This window comes from Cetorhinus maximus, chromosome 26 (genome assembly GCF_964194155.1).
Source record: "Cetorhinus maximus chromosome 26, sCetMax3.hap1.1, whole genome shotgun sequence".
In the NCBI taxonomy this organism is placed as follows: domain Eukaryota; kingdom Metazoa; phylum Chordata; class Chondrichthyes; order Lamniformes; family Cetorhinidae; genus Cetorhinus; species Cetorhinus maximus.
The window spans coordinates 21,481,724-21,502,052 of record NC_135904.1 but is presented as its reverse complement, the minus strand read 5'-3'; the positions used below and the strand labels follow the sequence as shown (position 1 = coordinate 21,502,052).

General features: G+C 40.3%; 1 protein-coding gene across 1 annotated transcript in view; it reads right to left on the bottom strand.

Annotated features, from left to right (window-relative positions):
• The window catches only part of nedd4a (NEDD4 E3 ubiquitin protein ligase a), a 123,470-nt gene that overhangs the window by 81,748 nt on the left and 21,393 nt on the right, over positions 1 to 20,329 (bottom strand). The window contains exons 3-4 of the mRNA XM_078530344.1: positions 17,986 to 18,064; positions 12,419 to 12,457 (exon numbers count right to left, since the gene is read on the bottom strand). Of these exons, the coding sequence (XP_078386470.1) occupies positions 12,419 to 12,457; positions 17,986 to 18,064 (118 nt within the window). The remainder of the gene's footprint in view (positions 1 to 12,418; positions 12,458 to 17,985; positions 18,065 to 20,329) is intronic.

The following is a 20,329-nucleotide window of genomic DNA, read 5'->3' as shown; positions in this document are numbered from 1 at the left end:
CAATATATTCGGGAAACAAACAGAAAACAGGCTATTTTAGACCTGGTAATGTCTAATCAGACAGGATTAATTAATGACATAGTAAAGGATCCTCTAGGTAAGAGTGATCATAACATGGCAGAATTTCACATTCACATTCAGTTTAAGGGTGAGAAAGTTTGGTCTGAAACTAATGTCTTAAACTTAAATAAAGGCAATTTATAAGGGCATGAAGACAGAGTTGGCTAAAATGGAATGGGAAATTTGGTTAAAAGGTAAGATGTTAGAGAAACAGTGGTAGATGTTTAAGCAGCTATTTCATAACTCTCAAAGATATATTCCACTGAGAAAGTAGGATGCTATAAGGGTGCACTATCTGTGACTAACTAAAGAAGTTAAGGATGGTGTCAAATTGAAGGAATAGATGTACTATGCTGCAAAGGTTAATGGTAGCCCAGAAGATTGGGAAAATTTTGGAAACCTGCAAAGTGTAACTAAAAATAATAGGGGGAGAAATTAGAGTATGAGTAAACTTCTACTCTGAAGGCAGATACAAAATACTTGTTCAAAGTCTTTGCCATTTCCCTGTTTCTCCATTATTAATTTCCTTGTTTCACCCTCCAATGAACCAATGCTTACTTTAGCTGCTCCCTTCCCTTTTATATATTTGTAGAAGCTTTTACTGTCTGTTAAGCGTCCTAAGGTTAGTAGAAAATCAAGAAGCAAAAGGGAGGGAGGAACTTACAATAATTACAATCACTATATAAGTACTGGGAAAACTAATGGGGCTAAAGGCTGATGAGTCCCCTGGAACAGATGATCTGCATGTTAGGATCTTAAAGGAAGTGGCTGAAGAGATACTGGATTCATTAGCTGTCATCTTCCAAAATTCCTTAGGCCCAGGGAAAGTCCAGCAGATTGGAAAGCCACAAATGTAACACCATTATTCAAGAAAGGAGGAAGCCAGGAAGCAGGAAACTATAGGCCAGTTAGTCTAACATCTGTTATTGGGAAAATGCAAGAATCCATTATTAAGGAGGTCATTGCAAGCCATTTAGTAAAGCATAATACACATCAGACAGAGCCAACATGGTTTTGTGAAAGGAAAATCATGTTTGACAAATTCATTAGAATTCCTTGAGGATGTAACAAACAGGGTGGATAAGGGGAACCAGTAGATGTAGTGTATTTGGATTTCCAAAAAGTATTCGATAAATTGCCATATCAAAGGTTATTGCACAAGAGCTCATGGTTTTGGGGGGTGATATATTAGCATGGATAGAGGATTGACTAACAAACAGTAAAGAAAGAGTCAAGATAAATGGGTCATTTTCAGGTTGGCAAACTCTAACTAGTGGGATGCTGCAGGGATCAGTGCCGAGGCCTCAACTATTTATGATCTATATTAATGACTTGGATAAAGGGGCAAACTGTATTGTGGCCAGATCTGCTGGTAACACAAAGATTGATGGGAAAGCAAGTTGTGAGGAGGATACAAAGAGTCTGCAAATGGATATAGATAGGTTAAGCGAGTGGACAAAAAAATTGGCAGATAAGAGTAGAATGTGAGATTGTATACTTTTCCAGGAAGAACAGAAAAGTAGAATGTTATTTAAATGGAGAGAAACTGCAGAAAGCTACAGTACAAAGGGATCTGGGTGGCCTTGTACACAAATCACAAAATTAGCATGCAGGTACAGCGAGTAATTAGAAGGCAAATTAAGTGGCCTTTATTGCAAGGGGGATAGATTATAAAAGTAGGGAACTCTTGCTCCAACTGAACAGGGAATTGGTGAGACCGCACCTGGAGTACTGTGTAGAGTTCGATCTCCTTACTTAAGGAGGGATATACTTGCATTGGAAGCAGTTCAGAGAATGTTCACTTGTTGATTCCTGGTATGAAAGGGTTGTCTTATGAGAAACGTTTGAGCAGATTGGGGCTGTACTCATTGGAGTTTAGAAGAATGAGAGGTGATCTTATTGAAACATATAAGATTCTGAAGGGGCTTGACAAGATAGATGCTGGGAGGATGTTTCCGCTCATCAGGTAATCTTGAACCGGGGACACAGATTAAAAATAATAAGTCTCCCATTTAAGGCAGAGATGAGGAGGAATTTCTTCTCTCAGAGGGTCACTGGTCTTTGGAGTACTCTTCTACAGAGAGCAGTGGAGGCTGGGTCATTGAATATTGTCATGCTCCAGTCTTTTACATACTTTCAAACAATACCTTCAAAATTTTGGACACAGTCTGTTAAAATTACCCCTGCAAATCATGTGACCTTCATCATTTTGGACTCGAAGCAATCCTGAGTCTCAAGCAAATTCCTAATTAAACGTGGACATTCACAGCCAGATGGGAGATTCACACATCCCTTTGTTTAAGAATGGACAGTCAAGGAACTACATGTTCCTAGCCGAATAGTATTTCTTTATCACCATGGACAAAAGAAACATAAAAACTCAGTGCATGCCAGACGAATGTGAAATGGAACACATCAACCTTTCCCCGTACTATGATGGCTTTTCATCCAACCTAAACAGAATGAATTTCAAAGTGTCAAACGACAGCACAAGATGTGTAATCAAAACACCACCTGGCTTTGGACAAAGGATTTTTGAACTTGTACAAGTCACATGATGAGCACAACCATATTTTCAGTCTGCTTTTAAAAAAGCAAAAGCTCTTTGCAGAGATAAAGTTCCAAAGTCCATCAGAGAAGCTACTGAACCAGCTGCATGTCAACTAAACAGCCGAAGGTAATAAATAGCAAACCTGTTCTAACTTCAAATTCAGCTGAGAACTAACCTCTCGAAAAGTTGATCACAAGAGGTTTCGCACCTTACTGAAAATCCTCCACTTCCAAGACCTTCACTTCAACTAAAAGCATCAACTCATCTAAGAAACTGCAGGCCTGCCATGAGAGACAGAGAGAGAGAGACTGGGACAATTACACTTGTAATTGTACTTATTTTTCCTCTTATCTAATCTGTGTGTGAATGATCGAGCAAGTGTGGGATAATAAATAATCACCTTTATTTTAAAACTCTCAAAAATGCTTGCTGCTGGAATTATTTAAATTGGGACAAATCACTCTGAGAGTGAGAAAAAATACACCCCTCACATACAAAACACTTTGATCATGGGCAACAAGAAAACACAAATTCTGACCGTGACAATATATTCAAGGCTGAGTTGGACAGATTTTTGATTGAAAAGGGAGTTAAGGGTTATGGGGTCAGGCAGGAAAGTGGAGTTAAGACCATAATCAAGTCAGCCATTATCTTACTGAATGTGGAGCAGGCTCAATGGGCCGAATGGTCTGCTCCTATTTCTGATGATCTTCTGATCTGTAAGTTTCATCCTCTAACAGCAGAAAAGCTCAAATTCCTCCAGACTTCTCTCACAACCTAGTCCTCCGACACCAAAGATCATTCTTACAGCTCTTCCTTACAATACTTGAATATGTCCTTTCAATTTCATGTGCCAGAATTGGACAGTATACTCTTAAGTTTGGCCTGACCTAAAATTCAGTCTGAATTTTCCTCGGTCTTTTGCTCTGTCAAATACTTTAGTGCTTTATTTGATTTGTAGGTGGCTCTTTCACAGTGATTTGATATGCTGAACAACAATGAATTTTTCCAACCTCACCTCCAGTTAGTTCAACATTATGTACTTAGGAAGCCCACTTTCCTTTTCGCACTTGCATTTACATTAAATTCACCTGTTGTTCTGATCACTTGTCACTATTTTATTTAGTACCCAAAACTGAATCTGCTAATGTCTTGTTCTGTCTTCTCATGGTTAGCAGAGATTTGCACTAAGTAATGCATTAAGGATCACTCGGTACCAAGGCTGCTTGCCACCGATGGATGCCTTGTCGCTCCTACATGAGTCTAATAAACTGATCTCTGAATAATAGGCTTTTTAAGCTCCCCTTCTACATTCCAAAACATTCAAATTGCAAAACAAAGATTTTACATTTTTATATCCTTCACAAAAAAATCCAAGTTCTATCTGTTTCTTTTATGAAATTTGACCGAACTGAAGTAAAAGCTTTAAAATGTTTGTTTTCTGATTCTATATTTTGGTGCATTTTCAGCCATTGGAGGGTCATCATTTGAGTTTGAAATTCCTCACACATTGGACTAAGTGTTGTCAGGGTTCATGGTAAAGGACTCTGTCTCAAGCACTTGAGTTCACCCAGATTCCTGTGGATGCATCTCTCTGACACACTGCTCAAGTTTTCCCACAGTGAAGTAACCATCTTGCATGTTTAATTCACAACCAATTTCAAAACCAACAAGAGTTCTCCCATCCACAGAATGTGAAGTAACGCAAGTACAATCTTGGCTACCCCAAGAGCACCTTTCCTGGTGCCTAACAAAGCAGAAGCTTCTTGACCAGTAAAGATGTGCAGTTTCTTCGAATGGGCACTAGAGTAGCCCAGAAAGTGGACACTTCTGAATCCTGTGGGTGGGACACTTAAGTTGAGAATGAAACTTTGCTTAATAGACTAACATGAAGCCCTAATCTTGAGAAATTCTTTGGAGAAATTCATTGGTTTTAATTTTCCAACATTCCCTGGATTTGGGGAAGTTGCCATTAGATTGGAAAATAGCAAATGTAACTCTTTTATCAAAAAAGGGAGGCAGAAAGCAGGAAGCTACAGACCAGTTCGCTTAACATCTGTCAGAGGAAAAATGTTAGAAGGTATTATTTAAAAATGTTTTAGCAGGGCGATTCAAAAAATTCAAGGCAACCAGGTAGAGTCAACATGGTTTTGTGAAAGGGAATCATGTTTAACCAACTCACTGGAGTTCTTTGAAGAAGTAACATGCGCTGTGGATAAAGAGGAACCGATGGATGTACTGTACTCAGATTTCCAGAAGGTATTTGATAAGGTGTCACATCAAAGGTTATTGTGGAAAATAAAAGCTCATGGTGTAGGGGTAAACATATTAGCATTGAAAGAAGATTGGGTATCTAACAGGAAACAGAGAATAGGCATAAATGGGTCTTTTTTCTGGTTGGCAGGATGCAACAAGTGGTGTGCCACAGGGATCAGTGCTGGGGCTTCATTTTTCTTTTACAATTTATATAAATGACTTCGATGAAGGGATTGAAAGTATAGTTGCTAAATTTGCTGACGACACAAAGATAGGGAGGAAAGTAAATTGTGAAGAGGACAGAGGGAGGCGAAAAAGGGACATATATAGGTTACGTGACTGGGCAAAGATCTGGCAGTTGGAGAATGATGTTGGAAAATGTGAAATTGTCCAATTTGGCAGAAAGAATAAAAAAGCATATCATCTAAAGGGTGAGAGATTGCAGAGCTCTGAGGTGCAGAGGGATCTGGGTGTCCTAGTGCATTAATCACAAAAGGTTAGTATGCAGGTATAGCAAGTAATTAGGAAAGCTAATAGAATGTTATTGTTTATTGTGAACTGGTTACAAAAGTAGGGAGGTTATGCTTCAGTTGTACAGGGCACTGGTGAGGCCACATCTAGAGTACTGTGAACAGTATTGGTCTCCTTATTTAAGGAGAGATATAAATGCATTAAAAGCAGTTCAGGGAAGGTTTACTAGATTAATACCAGGAATGGGTGTGTTGTCTTATGAGGAAAGGTTGGACAGGTTAGGTTTGTATCCACTTGAGTTTAGAAGAGTAAGAGGCGACTTAATTGAAACATAGAAGATTCTGAGGGGTCTTGACAGGGTGCATGTGGAGAGGATGTTTCCTCTTGTGGGAGAATCTAGAACTAGGGGTCACTTTAAAAAATAAGGGGTCGCTCATTTAAGACAGAGATGAGGAAAATTTTTTTCTCTGAGGGTAGTGGGTCTTTAGAGCTCTCTTCCTCAAAAGGAAGTGGAAGCAGAATCTTTCAATATTTTTAAGGCAGAGGTACATAGATTGTTGATAAGAAAGGGGGTGAAAGGTTATCAGGGGCAGGCAGGAATGTGGGGTTGAGGTTACAATCAGATCAGCCATGATCTTGAATGGCAGAGCAGGCTCGAAGGGCCGAGTAGCCTGCTCCTACTCCTAACTCGTATGCATGTAGATACTCTCTCCATTATTGACCAAGATAAGGACATCACTGTTGGGGGTGGGGCCACAGTGGTCAGGTGCTTTCCTTTCCAATTGTGTGAGAGACATTACCTATCCCCCCGCACCGACTATACCCTAGCCACCTACCCGGCCTCCCCCACAAACACAGAAAGAGCTCAGTTTGCCCAAGCACTTTAAAGCTGTGCCTGGCTGGAAGAGATTTTAATTTCTGTTGATGCTTTGTGCAGCCTACACTATTCAGTAATCACTAAACTGAAAGCAAAGAACAAAACAGACATAATCAAAAAGGATTAGGAAAGATTTACAACATAATTTATTCACAAGATAAAATGTTTTGGTAAAAACAGAATAAACGCTGTTTGTGCGTAGAAGGTGGAATTTGTAAAGATCAAATTTATTGCATCTCAATAGCAAATAGAAAATTTTCACATTGATAACCATCAATGTTCTAATGTTCGAATCCAATAAAAATAAAGGACATGCTACTATTCTGAAAAAAACTCAAAAAGTTGCTTCAGAAAAGTACAAACTGAGAAGTGCTGGGTCTTAGTAACATAATGAAAACAAACTTTCAGAGCTCTCCATGGCTTGGTATAAACTTCTCGTTTGCAAAATATATATAAAAATAAAATGGCTTCATTGTTTCAGGGTATGGCATTTTCTCCTTATAGTTTTCCACAAGTCACTTTAATTTATTCCCCATTCTACAGCCAAGTGATCTACTTTGTTTAGTTGTCAGTTTTGATTTCTTGCGGGCACTTTATTTTGAATACATTACCCTCTTTCACACAACTCCTTCAATCAGAATTAAGAATACCAAGTTTCTGAACATTAACTGCAGCCCTTTATAAACGAACATACCACAGGGCTTTTTTGGAACATGCTAGGTCAGAGAATTCCTTCCCCTCAGCACTAGCGAGACTTTGGGACCACTTTGGCAGAAGAATAAATTTTAAATTGTGAAGCAGAACATTTAATAGTATATGAAGTACACACTAAATCTATACTTGTGGCAAAAAAATTCAACCTATGTACTGATTCATTATTTATTTGGATTTTATTTCAGTGCCATCAGGACTTACTCAGGTTTCTGCACTATTACTGAAAATGATTGTGACGATGTAGCTCATATTACTGTATTTCTCGCAAATCTCACCAGTAAACATTTACGAATATACTTACAAGTGATTTCTCTCATCTCAATTTTCACTCTCTCCAAATGAAATATAAAGTGGCCTAACCAAGTCGCTAAGCTGAAAACATGCACCATATTAAATTCAATATCCATCTGCTTTGACCTGCTCTGCAAGTTGCTATTATACATCGTTGCCAACCCGTATCATTCCAGTCTAGTGGAATTTTTCTAGCCCAGAGTTTCCACCGGTTCAAATTCATATTCATACCATGGAAAGTTTGCTTGCATACATAAGAAAACCAGAAGGGCAGCTAGTTAGGGGATCCACATAAAGGAAGGCTTTAACCCCACTAACCAGAGTTAAAAACAACATAGCTCCAGCAGCAGCACCCAGAGATAAATAGTGCGGGCAATTAAAAGCAAAGATAAGATAGTAGTTATAAGAATTTTGCAAAGCAATTTATTTATTTACAAATGTTATATGTCCGTGAAAGAAATGGATGGGACTCTTCCTACTTCAGCTGTGTATTTGGGTGTGCATGATATAATGTATATTATATATATTCTTTGTCCTGAATCTTCTATGCTTTTCTATGTTCCCTTGTTCTGGACCACTGGAAAAAAATCATTCCTACCAATCCTTGCATAATTTTAAACAGGTATCAAATCGACAAAAACTGATCCAGATTTTCAATCCCTCAAAAGGAGGGAAAATGGGGAAGTGGCTCATTCAAAAATGATTAATAATTAAACAGAAAACAAATTTAATTTAAACCAAGTCTCGTTTGTCCCCATTTGCCATTCAACAGAAAACCTGTAGAGGACCATAGAGGCTGGAACACATCATCCATTGCTTGGGCGTCAACATTTCTCAGCACAAACACTGTAACAAGTCATTACCCTACAGAATTATAAGACATACCCACATTTTAATAAAGATTTTCTATTTCATTCCTTCAAAAAAACAAAATCATAACTTCAGGTAATACTTAGCATCATCAGTGGCTTGCTTGTTCACAGTAAAATGATAGAGTCACAGCCTTAATGGTTAATGGCTGACATTAATCTGCACTCTATCCTTATCGCCTTATTTCTTAGCCCACTTGACATTTTCCTTCTGTTTATCTGATTGTTTCTAATTAGCCCAAAGATATATGTTACCCAATAAAATGTCCTTTCCAGAAAACCAGCTGCATCTCCTTTACAAAGCAGACTCATATTCAACTAATTAGTTGTTCACCGCCTCGTTTCCCCTGCATGCTATTTATCCAGTTACAATATTAGTGCAGAGGCCAACCACTGTTTCTGGCTGGAAACTTGCAGGAACCAAGTATCAGCAATGTCCATCACTGATACAAAACCATGCTTTGCAACAAAGAGAAAGAGAGGAAAAAGAAAAAGTTGCAGTTATACAACGGCTTTTGCAACTTCAGCGCCTTACAGCCCAATTGACTACTTGTGAAGTATACTCACAACTTCAACTCTTCTGAAAAACAAGGGTTTAAATAACAAAGAGGATGTAGTATTTGCAAGCTGGTCACATATTCAACTTTTTCTTTGATGCTGCATATGCAAGTCAACTGGAAAACAGGGGCCTCCATAGGCCCATCAAGGGGCATAATTGGTTACCTGCTTCTTGCAGGCAAGATGACATTACCCCCATCCCAACCAGCCTCTTCAAAAATAGTCCCTCGGCGGGAACATGCTGACAAACCAGCACAATGATTGGCAGTGGGAAATTGTGGGCCTGCCCTCTTCCACGGCCTTGTCATAATCCAGCCATTGGGCTTCTTTCATGGGGGGTGTGGGGAGTAAAAAGAGGAAAGAGTAACACGAGTGCCGTTACAAATCCTGGGTCTGTTGTAGTTGTTCTCTTGCTTCAGTAACCTTGATCATTCCTGTAAACAGACCCCACATCTTAGGGTCAGGGATTCACCCACACTGGCCAATATCTAATTATACAATAGTGTAATCCAGAGGTGTAACAGTAGGAGCCCCTTGTGATCTGAACTAGATATGTCCCTGGCACATGCACTTCAATAAGCAGATTGATCAACACTTCAGTGAGGTGAAGTCAGACATATATTGTTACTCTTTTTAAAAAAAAATTAAACAGTAAACAAGTGAACATACAAAGCAAGAGGTTTAACAAAATCATTTTTAAACTATTCCCTGAAACTAACTTGTGAGAATAGTCTTGCCTTTCTCTCAAGGACCTCACCAAATGACTTCCAACATGCAGACCTTCCCTCTCTAGTTTCCTGTTCCATAGAAAGCCGGGCACTCGATTTGTGCTCCCAGATCTTGCCAGAGGATTAGATAGAACAGTTTCCAAGTAAACCCACTACCCCGCCTCCTGTCCCTCACCCCTTCGTTCAAAAGTAACTTTACGCAAAGCTCAACAGGAACAGACATTTCAATCCCTTAAAATGCAAAGGTTTGCAAAGATTATGTTCAATGAGATAACAACTCATCAACCGTCCTGAGTCATTGCCAATGCCTGGTTCTTCAATATATCAATCCCTTCTTTGGCCAAGTGTCTGCAGCCTTAAGCAGGGCAAGAATGAGCCTTTCAGAGGCGTGCTATGTTAAAGTGATCCCATGAAGGTCTGGCTCCAAATTTCAGCTCTGGGAATATACTCCAGGATTCATGCAGTGGAGGGAGAGGGAACATGTTTTTGAAAGCTTCTTGTAGGTTGTGTGTGTCTATCGAGCTAGTGCATTGCTTCCTCAAGTACTTAAAGCCAAGCATTGTTCTTCCTTTAAGAGTTACAGGGGCAGGGTATTAAAATAATAAAGCAGTAAAATTTATATCTGGCATCCATAAATTCAAGCTTGTCCAAAACTCCACTACCCATATCTCAACTCACACCGACTCCTGTTCACACATCAACTGTGTTCGCTGACTGGTTCCTGCTTAAGAAACACCTTGGTTTTAAATCCCTCTATCTCTCTCACCTCTGGCCTCTTGCACATTTTTGATTTTAATCACTCCACCATTTGTTGTTGTGCCTCCAGCTGCCGTGGTGTTATGCTCTGGGATTCCCTCCCCAAGGCTCTGTACCTCGTTATCCTCCTCTTTGATCCTGTGTCCTAATATCCCCTTAAATAGCTCGGTGTCAAATTTTGTTTAATAATGTTCCTGTGAAACACCTTGGGAAATTTCACCACACTAAAGGCACCATATTAATGCAGTTGTTGTTGTTGCAAGATTTTTAACCTTGGTGAGCTCCCTTTAAAATATAAAAATTAAATCATATCCAAAACCTTTCCTTGGAAAAATGGCCAAAACCTCCAGGCAGCATCAGGAGATTAATCTATATTGGTGACTTCAGCTGAACCACTGACAAATCTACAACCATTGATATAAAAGTGCTTTGCCCAAATATATAGAGTGACCTACAATCATCCCAGTCTGGTTTGGCAGACTACACCTCCTATTTCCAAGATCACTCTGGAAGTGGAAACCGAAAAGAACTCAAGGAAGAAATTAGTTGAATTCTATTATCAAAAGCGTTCGATGGTGTGACAAGGGTGAACAATAATGTTCCGATGAAAGGCTATTGACCTGAAACATTAACTCCGTTTCTCTCCCCACATGCTGCCTGACCTGATCATTTCCAGCATTTTTGGTTTTTGTTTCAGATTTCCAGCATTCACAGTGTTTTGCTTTTGAACAGTAATCAATGCGAGTCAGCGGCATCCAAAAGATATTCATCAAGGCAAGTTGGGACAGAGCAGAATCTCGACAATCTATTTCAGGTCCGCACACTCAATCAAGGTAACTGGGATTACAAAGACTCCAAGCTTTTTAATTTATTCATGGGTTGTCAGCATTGCTGGCAAGACCATCGTTTACTGCCCATCCCCAGTTGCCCTCGAGAAAGTGCTAGTGAGTCACTCTCATGAACCAGTGCAGTCTGTGTGGTGAAAGTACTCACAGCAATGCTATTTGGGAGGGAGCTCCAGGTTCAACAAATCAGCGAAAAGTGAAGGAACAGCGATATAGTGCCAAGTCAGGGTGGGTGTGAGATTTGGAGGGGAACGGCCAGGTGCTGGTGTTCCCATGCATCTGCTAGGGGTTGTGGGCTTGGAAGGTGCTGTTGAAGCAGGCTTGGTGAGTTGCTGCAGTGCATCTTGTGGATGGTACACACTGCAGACACAGTGCACTGGTGGTGAAGGAAATGAATGTTTAAAGTGGCGTATGGGGTTCCAACCAAGTGGGCTGCTTTGACCTGGATGGTGTTGAGCTTCTTGGAGCTATACTCATCCAGGCAAGTGACTTGTGGCCTGTAGATGGTGGACAGGCTTTGGGGAGTCAGGAGGTTAGTTACTTGCTATAAAAACTCCCAGCCTCTGATCTGCTCTCGTAGCCACAGTATTTACGTGGTTGGTCCAATTCAGTTTCCAGTTAATAATGATCTCCAGAAGGTTGAACTCCCATAAACAACAAGACTAAAACTCTGGTTGTTGGTTAAGAGGTGGATGCTTCCAATGTGTAACTTTGTGAACAAATATAAAAGCGTGTAAGGATTGACACCAGTTTTATCCTTCACCAACTGCCTTTCTGGAATAGAACACTCCCTGCAGCAAGTAGTGCCACAGGTTTCCCTGCTACAAGGTTCTATTTCCTCTTCAATTCCAATCGGACATATTTGGAGTTACTGAATTCGATGGTTGTTACAAAACAAATTCCAAATAGTTAACAGTTTAGGTTGAGGGCTAAAAACGATGCCAAGCGGCATGAAAAATCTATGGACCACTTTGCTCCTGGTAGCCCATAGTGGAGGTGCAACTCAAGAGAAGCAGGTATCCAACCAGTCCTCACTGTGGTACTGATGAGATCTGCAGTATCTGAACCTACAACCAAACTTTAGACAACTAGTCCATGGGAATCAATTTAAACAATCTGGATCAGAAGCTGTGTCAGGTGATCTGAACTTTTCTTGATTTCTGTTACCATTCTTTAAGCGCATGACACACGGGGTGTTGCAAAAATATGCAAAACTACATCATAATGGGTCTGCAAGAACTGCCAGTGGAGCAAGGAACCACTTAGGATTGTAGTTTTTCACCAGGTTGGCAAGTACAGGTGGTCTAACTGAAGGGTAAAGGATGTCTTACATACAATAATCACCCTTCTACTCAAAGTACAGCAGGTAGAACATGCCATTTTGATGTTTTTGATTAAATATTTTTTAAACTGCAAAAACAAAATAAATGATGTATACTCACTCTGAAGAAAAATTCTTCATTCCACTTTGGATCTAAAGTCTGAAAGAAGAAGATTGCTGTCAATTACTAAGTAAATAAGTTTTATATGAAAAACAAAATTACACCATTCCTAAATAATGCTGTTTTTTTTTAAATTCCTGGTGAAGATATACTCAAGGTTATCAATGTTCGTTTTGCTGAAAGGATATATAAAATCATTGTTCCCATTTTTATCAGTTCATTCTTTATTTTTACATAATACTTCCATTTTATATTAACTAGCATAAGCACAGTCTTTCAAAAAGCAGGGAAATAAGGTTAGTTGAAAAAAAAGGAGTTTGTCAGTCTGGGAAATTCTAACGTGAGGTGTGGCAGTGTTATCACTGATGGAAGAGGGAACTTATACGATGGCAAGTTTACAAAGACAGTTATCATTGCAAATGTCGGCGCAGAAGGTTTAATGGGGAAAAACTGAAAGTGTACATGAAATCAAGTCAGTTAATGTGTCTGTGTTAAAAATATGAAACTGCACAAAGATGCACTAATTTTCAAAGATCAAATTAGTTTTGGCAAAAAGTCCTTGGTTTTGCTCGCAAGCTGAAATCGTCAACTGCTGCTAATGAAGGATGACAATATGACTAGTTTTAGGAAATAACAGGCTTCCGCCTGGCCTCAACAAATCCGAGGAATGTCCTTAACATTTCGGCAAGCAATTAAGCTGCATGTTCCTATCGGCAGTCGCACAGCGACTCCCGGAAATTGTAGCTTCTTACACGGGAGATAGGTTCCTGCATATGTACATTTTGTTCATTTATATTGAGGCTGTTGCGTCAAGTTTCAAAAAGTAAGAGCAAACTGGCAGGATAGAGGTGGGTGAATATGCAAAGGGAAGTTGTGCCAATCCCAAGGATTTTCATGGGCCCAGTGAGGAGGAGAGGCACAATGACCTTTGAGGCAAATTTATGGCTGAGTTTAACTTATCTACATTAGCTGTAAACCTCATTTTTTTTTTAAAAATTAGTATGGTTGGGTATAGAATAAAAGTGATTTATTCTATATGTTATTCTAGACATTAAACTCCATTTGCCAAATCTTTGCCCACTCACCCAACCTATCTATATCCATCTGCCTCATTATGTCCTCTTCACAACATACTTTCCTACCTATCTTTGTGTCATTTGCAAATTTAGCTACCATGTCTTCACTCGCCTCATCTAAGTCATTGATATAAATCGTAAAAAGTTGAGGCCCCAGCACAGAACCATGAGACTCCACTTGCCACATCCTGACAATCTGATAAAGACCCATTTATGCATATTCTCTACTTTTTGCCAGTCAGCCAATCTTCTATCCATGTTAATATGTACCCCCTATACCACGCACTATTATTTTCTGTAATGACCTTTAATGTGGCACCTTATCAAATGGCTTCTGGAAATCCAAGTACAGTACATCTACAGGCTCCCCTTTATCCACCGTGCATGTTACTCCTTCAAAAAGCTCCAATAAATTGATTAAGCATGATTTTCCTTTCACAAAACCATGCTGAATCTTCCCGATTGCCTTGAGCTCTTCTAAGTGCCCGACTATATCCTCCTTAATAATCGATTCTAACAATTACACGTGTGCTTTTAACTCCAACTCTATCTGTACACTGACTGCAGAGGGAGCCCGTGCTACTCTCCTATTGGTTACTGCAGGTCATGTGATCCTCCTTAACAAGTACTATTCTTAAAAAGTACATTGCACGCTAAATAAAACCATAATTACGACAAAGTTATTAAACAAAATTAAGAGTAAAGGGTAATGTATCAGCCTGGGTTGAGAATTAGTTAATGGATAGAAAACAGTGGGAATAAACAGGACATTTTCAGGTTGGCAGGTTGTAACCAGCAGAGTATCACACAGATCGTACTTGGGCCTCAGCTACTTACAACATATAACGGGGGTGGTGGGGTGTCAGAGGTCGGGGCTGGGGGGTGTCGGAGGTCATGAGTGGGGGGTGTCCCATGGAGTCAGTCTGAGTCTTTACAATATTTACTCAGAAGTTAGAAGAGGTCTTATTTCTTCTAACTTTTTCTGAATAACTATTGGTATAACCCTGGGTGGAACCATCCTAAGTTTGCGATTTATACCACATTTTCGGATGGTTCCCAGCACAGTGTAATTGTCCACAGGAAGTGTGCACTTCTGGGCAATTGCCGTGCAAACCCTTACCTGGGAACTTCCCAGAGGGATTTCCCAGAGCATCTTTGGGATAGCCCCAAATCTGACACTGGGGAGCTCGGAAGTTACACGCCAATGACTTACATGAGGGACTGAGTGCAACATATCCAAGTTTGCTGATGATATAAAGTTAGGTGGGAAAATTTTTTTAAAATTTATTCATACACAGGATGTAGGCATCACTGGGTAGGCCACCATTTATTGCCCAAACTTCATTGGCCTCGAGAAGATGGTGGTGAGCTGCCTTCTTGAACCCACCCACAGTGCTGTTAGGGAGGGAGTTACAGGATTTTGACCCAGCGACAGTGAAGGAATTGCGATAAAGTTCCAAGTCAGGATAGTGTGTGGCTTGAAGGGGAACTTGCAGATGTTGGTGTTCCCATGCCTATGCTGCCCTTGTCCTTCTAGTTGTTAGAGCTCATGGATTTGGAAGGTGCTGTCGAAGGAACCTTGGTGAGTTGCAGCAGTGCATCTTGTAAATGGTACACACTGCTGCTACTGTACAGCGGTGGTGAAGGGAATGAATGCTTAAAGGTTTTGGATGGGGTGTCAATCAAGTCGGCAGCTTTGTCCTGGATGGTGTCGAGTTTCTTGAGTGTTCCATCAGGCTCCTGGCTTGTGTCTTGTAAATGATGGGTGGGCTTTGGGGAGTCAGGAGCGGAGTTACGTGTTGCAGAATTCCCAGCCTATGTGACCTGTTCTTTTTATATGACTGGTCCAGTTCAGTTTCTGGTCAATGGTAACCCACAGGATGTTGATCGTGTGAGATTCAGCGATGATAATGCCATTCAATGTCATGGGGAGATGGTTAAATTCTCTCTTGTTGGAAACGGACATTGCCTGCCTCTTTTGTGGCACGGCTATTACTTAGCAGTTAGCAGCATGGAGGATGCTGCAGAGGGATATAGACAGGTTGGGTGAGTGGGCAAGAACATGGCAGATGGAATAGAATGTGGCTAAGTGTTATGTTATCCACTTTTGTTAAGAAAAATAAATAAGCAGAATTTTTTTTAATGGAGAGAGACTGGGAAATGTCTGCGGGACTTGTGTGTTCTTTACACGAATCACAAGGTTAACATGCAGGTACAGCAAGAAACTAGGAAGGAAAATTGACTGCCACTTCTCTTTAAGGAAAATGGCATGTTAGCTTTTGTTACAAAGGGTTTGGGGTACAGGAGTGAAGAAGTTTTACTGTAATTATACCAGGCATTAATGATGCCACACCTGAAGCAGTGTGCGTAGTTTTGGTTTCCTTACCTGAGAAAGGACATACTTGCCCTAGAGAAAAGTGCAACAAAGGTTTACTGTAATGGTTCCTAGGATGAGGGGATTGTTCCACAAGGAAAGATTGAGTAGACTAGTTTCCCTGTATTTTGAAGAATGAGAGGTGATCCAATTGAAACATAAAATTCTTAATGGGGTTAACAAGGTTGTTGCTGAAAAAATGAAGTTTCCCCAGACTGGGTAATCTAGAATTGGGGGTTACAGTCTCAGAATAAGAAGTTGGCCATTTAGGATCGAGATGAGGAGAAATTTCTTGACTCAAATGGTTGTGAATCTTTGGAATTCTCTACCCTAGAGAGTCTGTGGATGTTCAGTCATCAAGTATATTCAAGAGAGAGGTTGATAGAATTTTGGGTACTAAGGGGTATGGTGATAGTTTGGGGAGATAGTGTTGAGGTAGATCAGCCATGGCCACATTAAATGGCAGAGCAGGCTTGAAGGGACAAATGGTCTACTCCAGCTCTTATTTATGATTTGCTCTAAGTGCTTTCACTTTTATTTTAAACGTTCAGTATTTTCCCCAGCCCCTTAAATGGGAATTGATTTGCGAGAGTGACTTCAAGTGGGCCAGGTATTTTACTCGCTTAGGTACTGTTCAATTTAACTACATCAACACACTTAGGATGTGCCCCAGAAAGAAAACACTTACATAATGGTATATAATTTGTACCATAGTTGTGGGGCATAGGCAAGCCAAATACTGAAAGTACATGATGACAATGTGTCTGTAGTAGTATTAACATACCACCATTTTCTCTCTCTCCCTCTTTTCAAAGCTTTTAACTCCTCAATTTGATTCCATGGGTGCCAGTAACACTCAATCTCTTTTCTAAGGGACCATTCTTCATATTTTTAGTCTACATTTGAATGTCAGCGATCTATTCAACCTCAGGAGATCCTGTCTTCCCCTGAAATCCACACATGCAGAGTTCCTGACAAAAATTAATGGATGCGATCACTGGCATGGTTGCCAGCGAACTTCCCTCTTACCAAGTCCCTGATATGAATTGCACCCCTTGGTGACATCTGGGGAATTGGGGTTTGAGCAAAGTTCTGGGCTAGTCCCTGATACTTCCCATCATTCAACCTCACTACTTTGCATTGCCTCATCAAATAATTGTATCTATGATTTTAAAAAAATTTCGTCAACCTCTTTCCTTTAGTTTCTGAAAATAGGTTTGCAGGTTGGTCGTGTACAGGCACATGGAAGGGCTTGCTGCTCATAGTGTACTGTATCAGAAACAAGTGAGCCTAATCTTTTAGTGCTGGATCCTCTAACAGTATAAGAAATAGGAGTGGGAGTAGGTCATACAGCCCTTCAAGCCTTCACCATTCATGAAGATCACAGCTAATCTTCAACCTCAAAACTACTTTCCTGCCTTAACCCGTATCCCTTAACTACCTCTCTCCAGGACTTGAGCACAAATTATCTAGGCTGACACTCCAGTGCAGTACTGAGGGAGCACCGCACTGTCAGAGGTGCAGTCTTTCTTTTGGATGAAATGTCAAACTGAGTCTGCCCTCTCAAGTGGATGGAGATGACACAACACCGTTTCAAAGAAGAGCAGTGTTCTGGCCAATAATTATCCCTCAATCAACATCATAAATATAGATTGCCTGGTCCTCATCACATGGCTGTTTGTGGGAGTTTATTGTGCATAAATTGGCTGTTGCATTGCCTACATTACAATAGTGGCTACATTTCAAAACATCTCATCAGTTGTAATGCACATTGGGCTGTCCTGTGGTTGTGAAAGACACTAGATAAATGCAAGTTCCCAAAAATCTCAGTCTTGAACATCCACACCGACTGAATACCCACAGCCCTCTGGTGTAGAGAATGCCCAAGAGATTCCTTTGTGCAGGTGTGCAGCACAATGCTATTAGTTGCCGTATAGATGTGTCATTTAAAGCGTGGTTCTTTTCAAACTTCAGTCAACCACATACTATGATATTACAACTGCAGTTTGATGGGTATTTATTCAATAATTAACTTTTATATAATCATGTATTTTTATATTTATGGAAATCCTGAAATGAAAAGATTAAAAAAACAGTCTGGATAATATCTTACCAACCTTCTTGATCGTTTTGGTTTGAACACTGGTGAGCTCTCCATTTATTGGATCGTACAAGGTCACTTTAGCATATGGGTCGCTGTGTAAAAAGCAGAAAAAAAACAAGTGAAAATCTCTCCCCTGTTACACTAGCAGTCGGGCACACAAAATGGTGACGCTTTAGGTATTGTCAGGATGGTATAATTCTCATAATGTTATTGGAATTTATTGTAAAATAGAGTAATAATGTGTCTGTGTGTGTGTGAGAGAGAGAGAGGGAGAGAGAGAGAGAGAGAAAGAAAAAGACTGGATTCTTCCTTTCCCAATAGGGGCACGATATGCTGGGATAAAAGCAGATAATAAACTCCTTTGCATTGTTCTCCATTACACTGTACACACTTTAATCATATAAATGCAACGGATAAGCAAATTCCTGGCCCTTCCCTATTACAAGCAATATTTTCCTGCCCCAATTTAACATATAAATCCAGCTACCAAGATCCAAGTAAAAGTGATTTGTTTGATCTACAGCATGAAACAAGAACAGTGCCGTACAAAATTAAACGCCTTAAAAAGTTGTTCTCTAATTACTCAAAAATCTCTTGCTTCTGATTGAGCAGCTAACATAATTTACAGCCAGACTAATGCTAGAGTGGATTAATACTGTTATCAAGTGGAAGAGGTAAATTAAGATCTCAACTTCTGCTGATATCCAGCCAGATATATTGACAGGAAACACAGACACTTAACATGGTTATGTCGCTTCTATTTTCCAGCGATATTTTTTGTGCTCAAGGTAAATAATATCTGTCCTGTAATGTCTCATATTCAGCATCAGGCACCTCCAAGTATAGAAAGTTTAGCTTCAAAATAAAGTTCCCTCTGCTTTCCTCTGTGCCCTAAATTACACCTAAACGAAGGACAACATCTACTGGATCAGTATGAATTTTTCCACTACACACCAGCCAACTTGATAATCTCTCTCTTATAAGATCTGTACCGAGCCAAGCAGTTAAACTCAAGATTTTGTTGGGCAGTTTAGCATAATGAGTCCAAATACCCATGCACAACAGAACAAAGACTACCAAGCTCCAAAGCCAATCAAGAGGAGTCTTTCATCTCATTGATTTGGCCTGAAGTAGGTCCCCACTTCTAGAAGGGAGAGTGCGCAACCCACACCATATCACTTAAGCAAAGAGGTACATTCAGAAAGATTTCAATAGTAACAGTAGATAGTCTGATATTAAATCCAGTGGCAAGACAGGCAGTCCAACAGCAGTGTCCTCTCCCGAGCCAACATGCCCAGCATCCAGGTGTTATTCAGTCAAAACCACCTCCAATGGGCAAGAAATGTCATCCGTATGCCTGATACCAAACTCCCAAAGCATCTGCTCTACTCGAAACTTGGTTGCAACAGTAGGCTCCCAGGAGGGCAGCGGAAATGTTTTAGGAATGTCCTCAGAGCATCCCTGAAGAGGTCAAACATCCTCGCCGATTTATGGGAGTCACTGGCTTGTGGCCGTCCAAAACGGAGAAGTTTCATCGGGAAAGGCACCGACTGCACTGAGAGACTTCGGCAGGAACACCCTGAGGCGAGAATCGCGGAGTCGGAAAGAGCAGACAAACCTCAAAACAGCTCGTCTACCCGACCCTCCAAGCACCACCTGCCTCACATTTGGCAGAGTCTGAAGGTTACATATTGACTTAGCAGCCATGTCAGAACCCATTGAACCGGAGTGGAAACAAGTCATCCTCAATCCTGAGAGACTGCCCAAGGAGGAGGATATTAATTAGAGTACATCTCATCTCAACTCTAGAGGACTTCAAGAGGTGTTTCATTCAACAATTCTCCAGACGTAAGCTGGTTTAGGCCCACATTCCTGCTGTATGTCAGACAGCAGTATAAAACTAGTGAACAGAATGTGTTCCATGGCACAAGCTACTACAGCGATTAAATTATTACAGCTATTTCAAGTGAATGCAACTAACATCTCTGGGGTGTTTTGAACATTAACACGACCAACTCATAGTGACACTTTGCTCACCTGAATGAAAAACAAGGAAACTGACCAGAAAGCTCTCAGCATCACGAGTGAAATTACTGCAACATTGAAACACATTGAATTCGAAATCTGGGGCGATTGGTGAAAGAAAACACATAGCGCCATCTGCAGGACACCGACAAACTAGCCTTCGTCAAATTCTACTTCCATCCCTCTGGTACTGTTCTTAATGATTCATCGAGCTGAGGTTCTAACTTGATTATAATCAGCAATAGTTTTGAAACTATCCTGGTCAAATTAAATTTGCACTTTACAAAGTTACCCTGAACATTCTCTAATTGCATTGAATCGCAAAAGGGAAT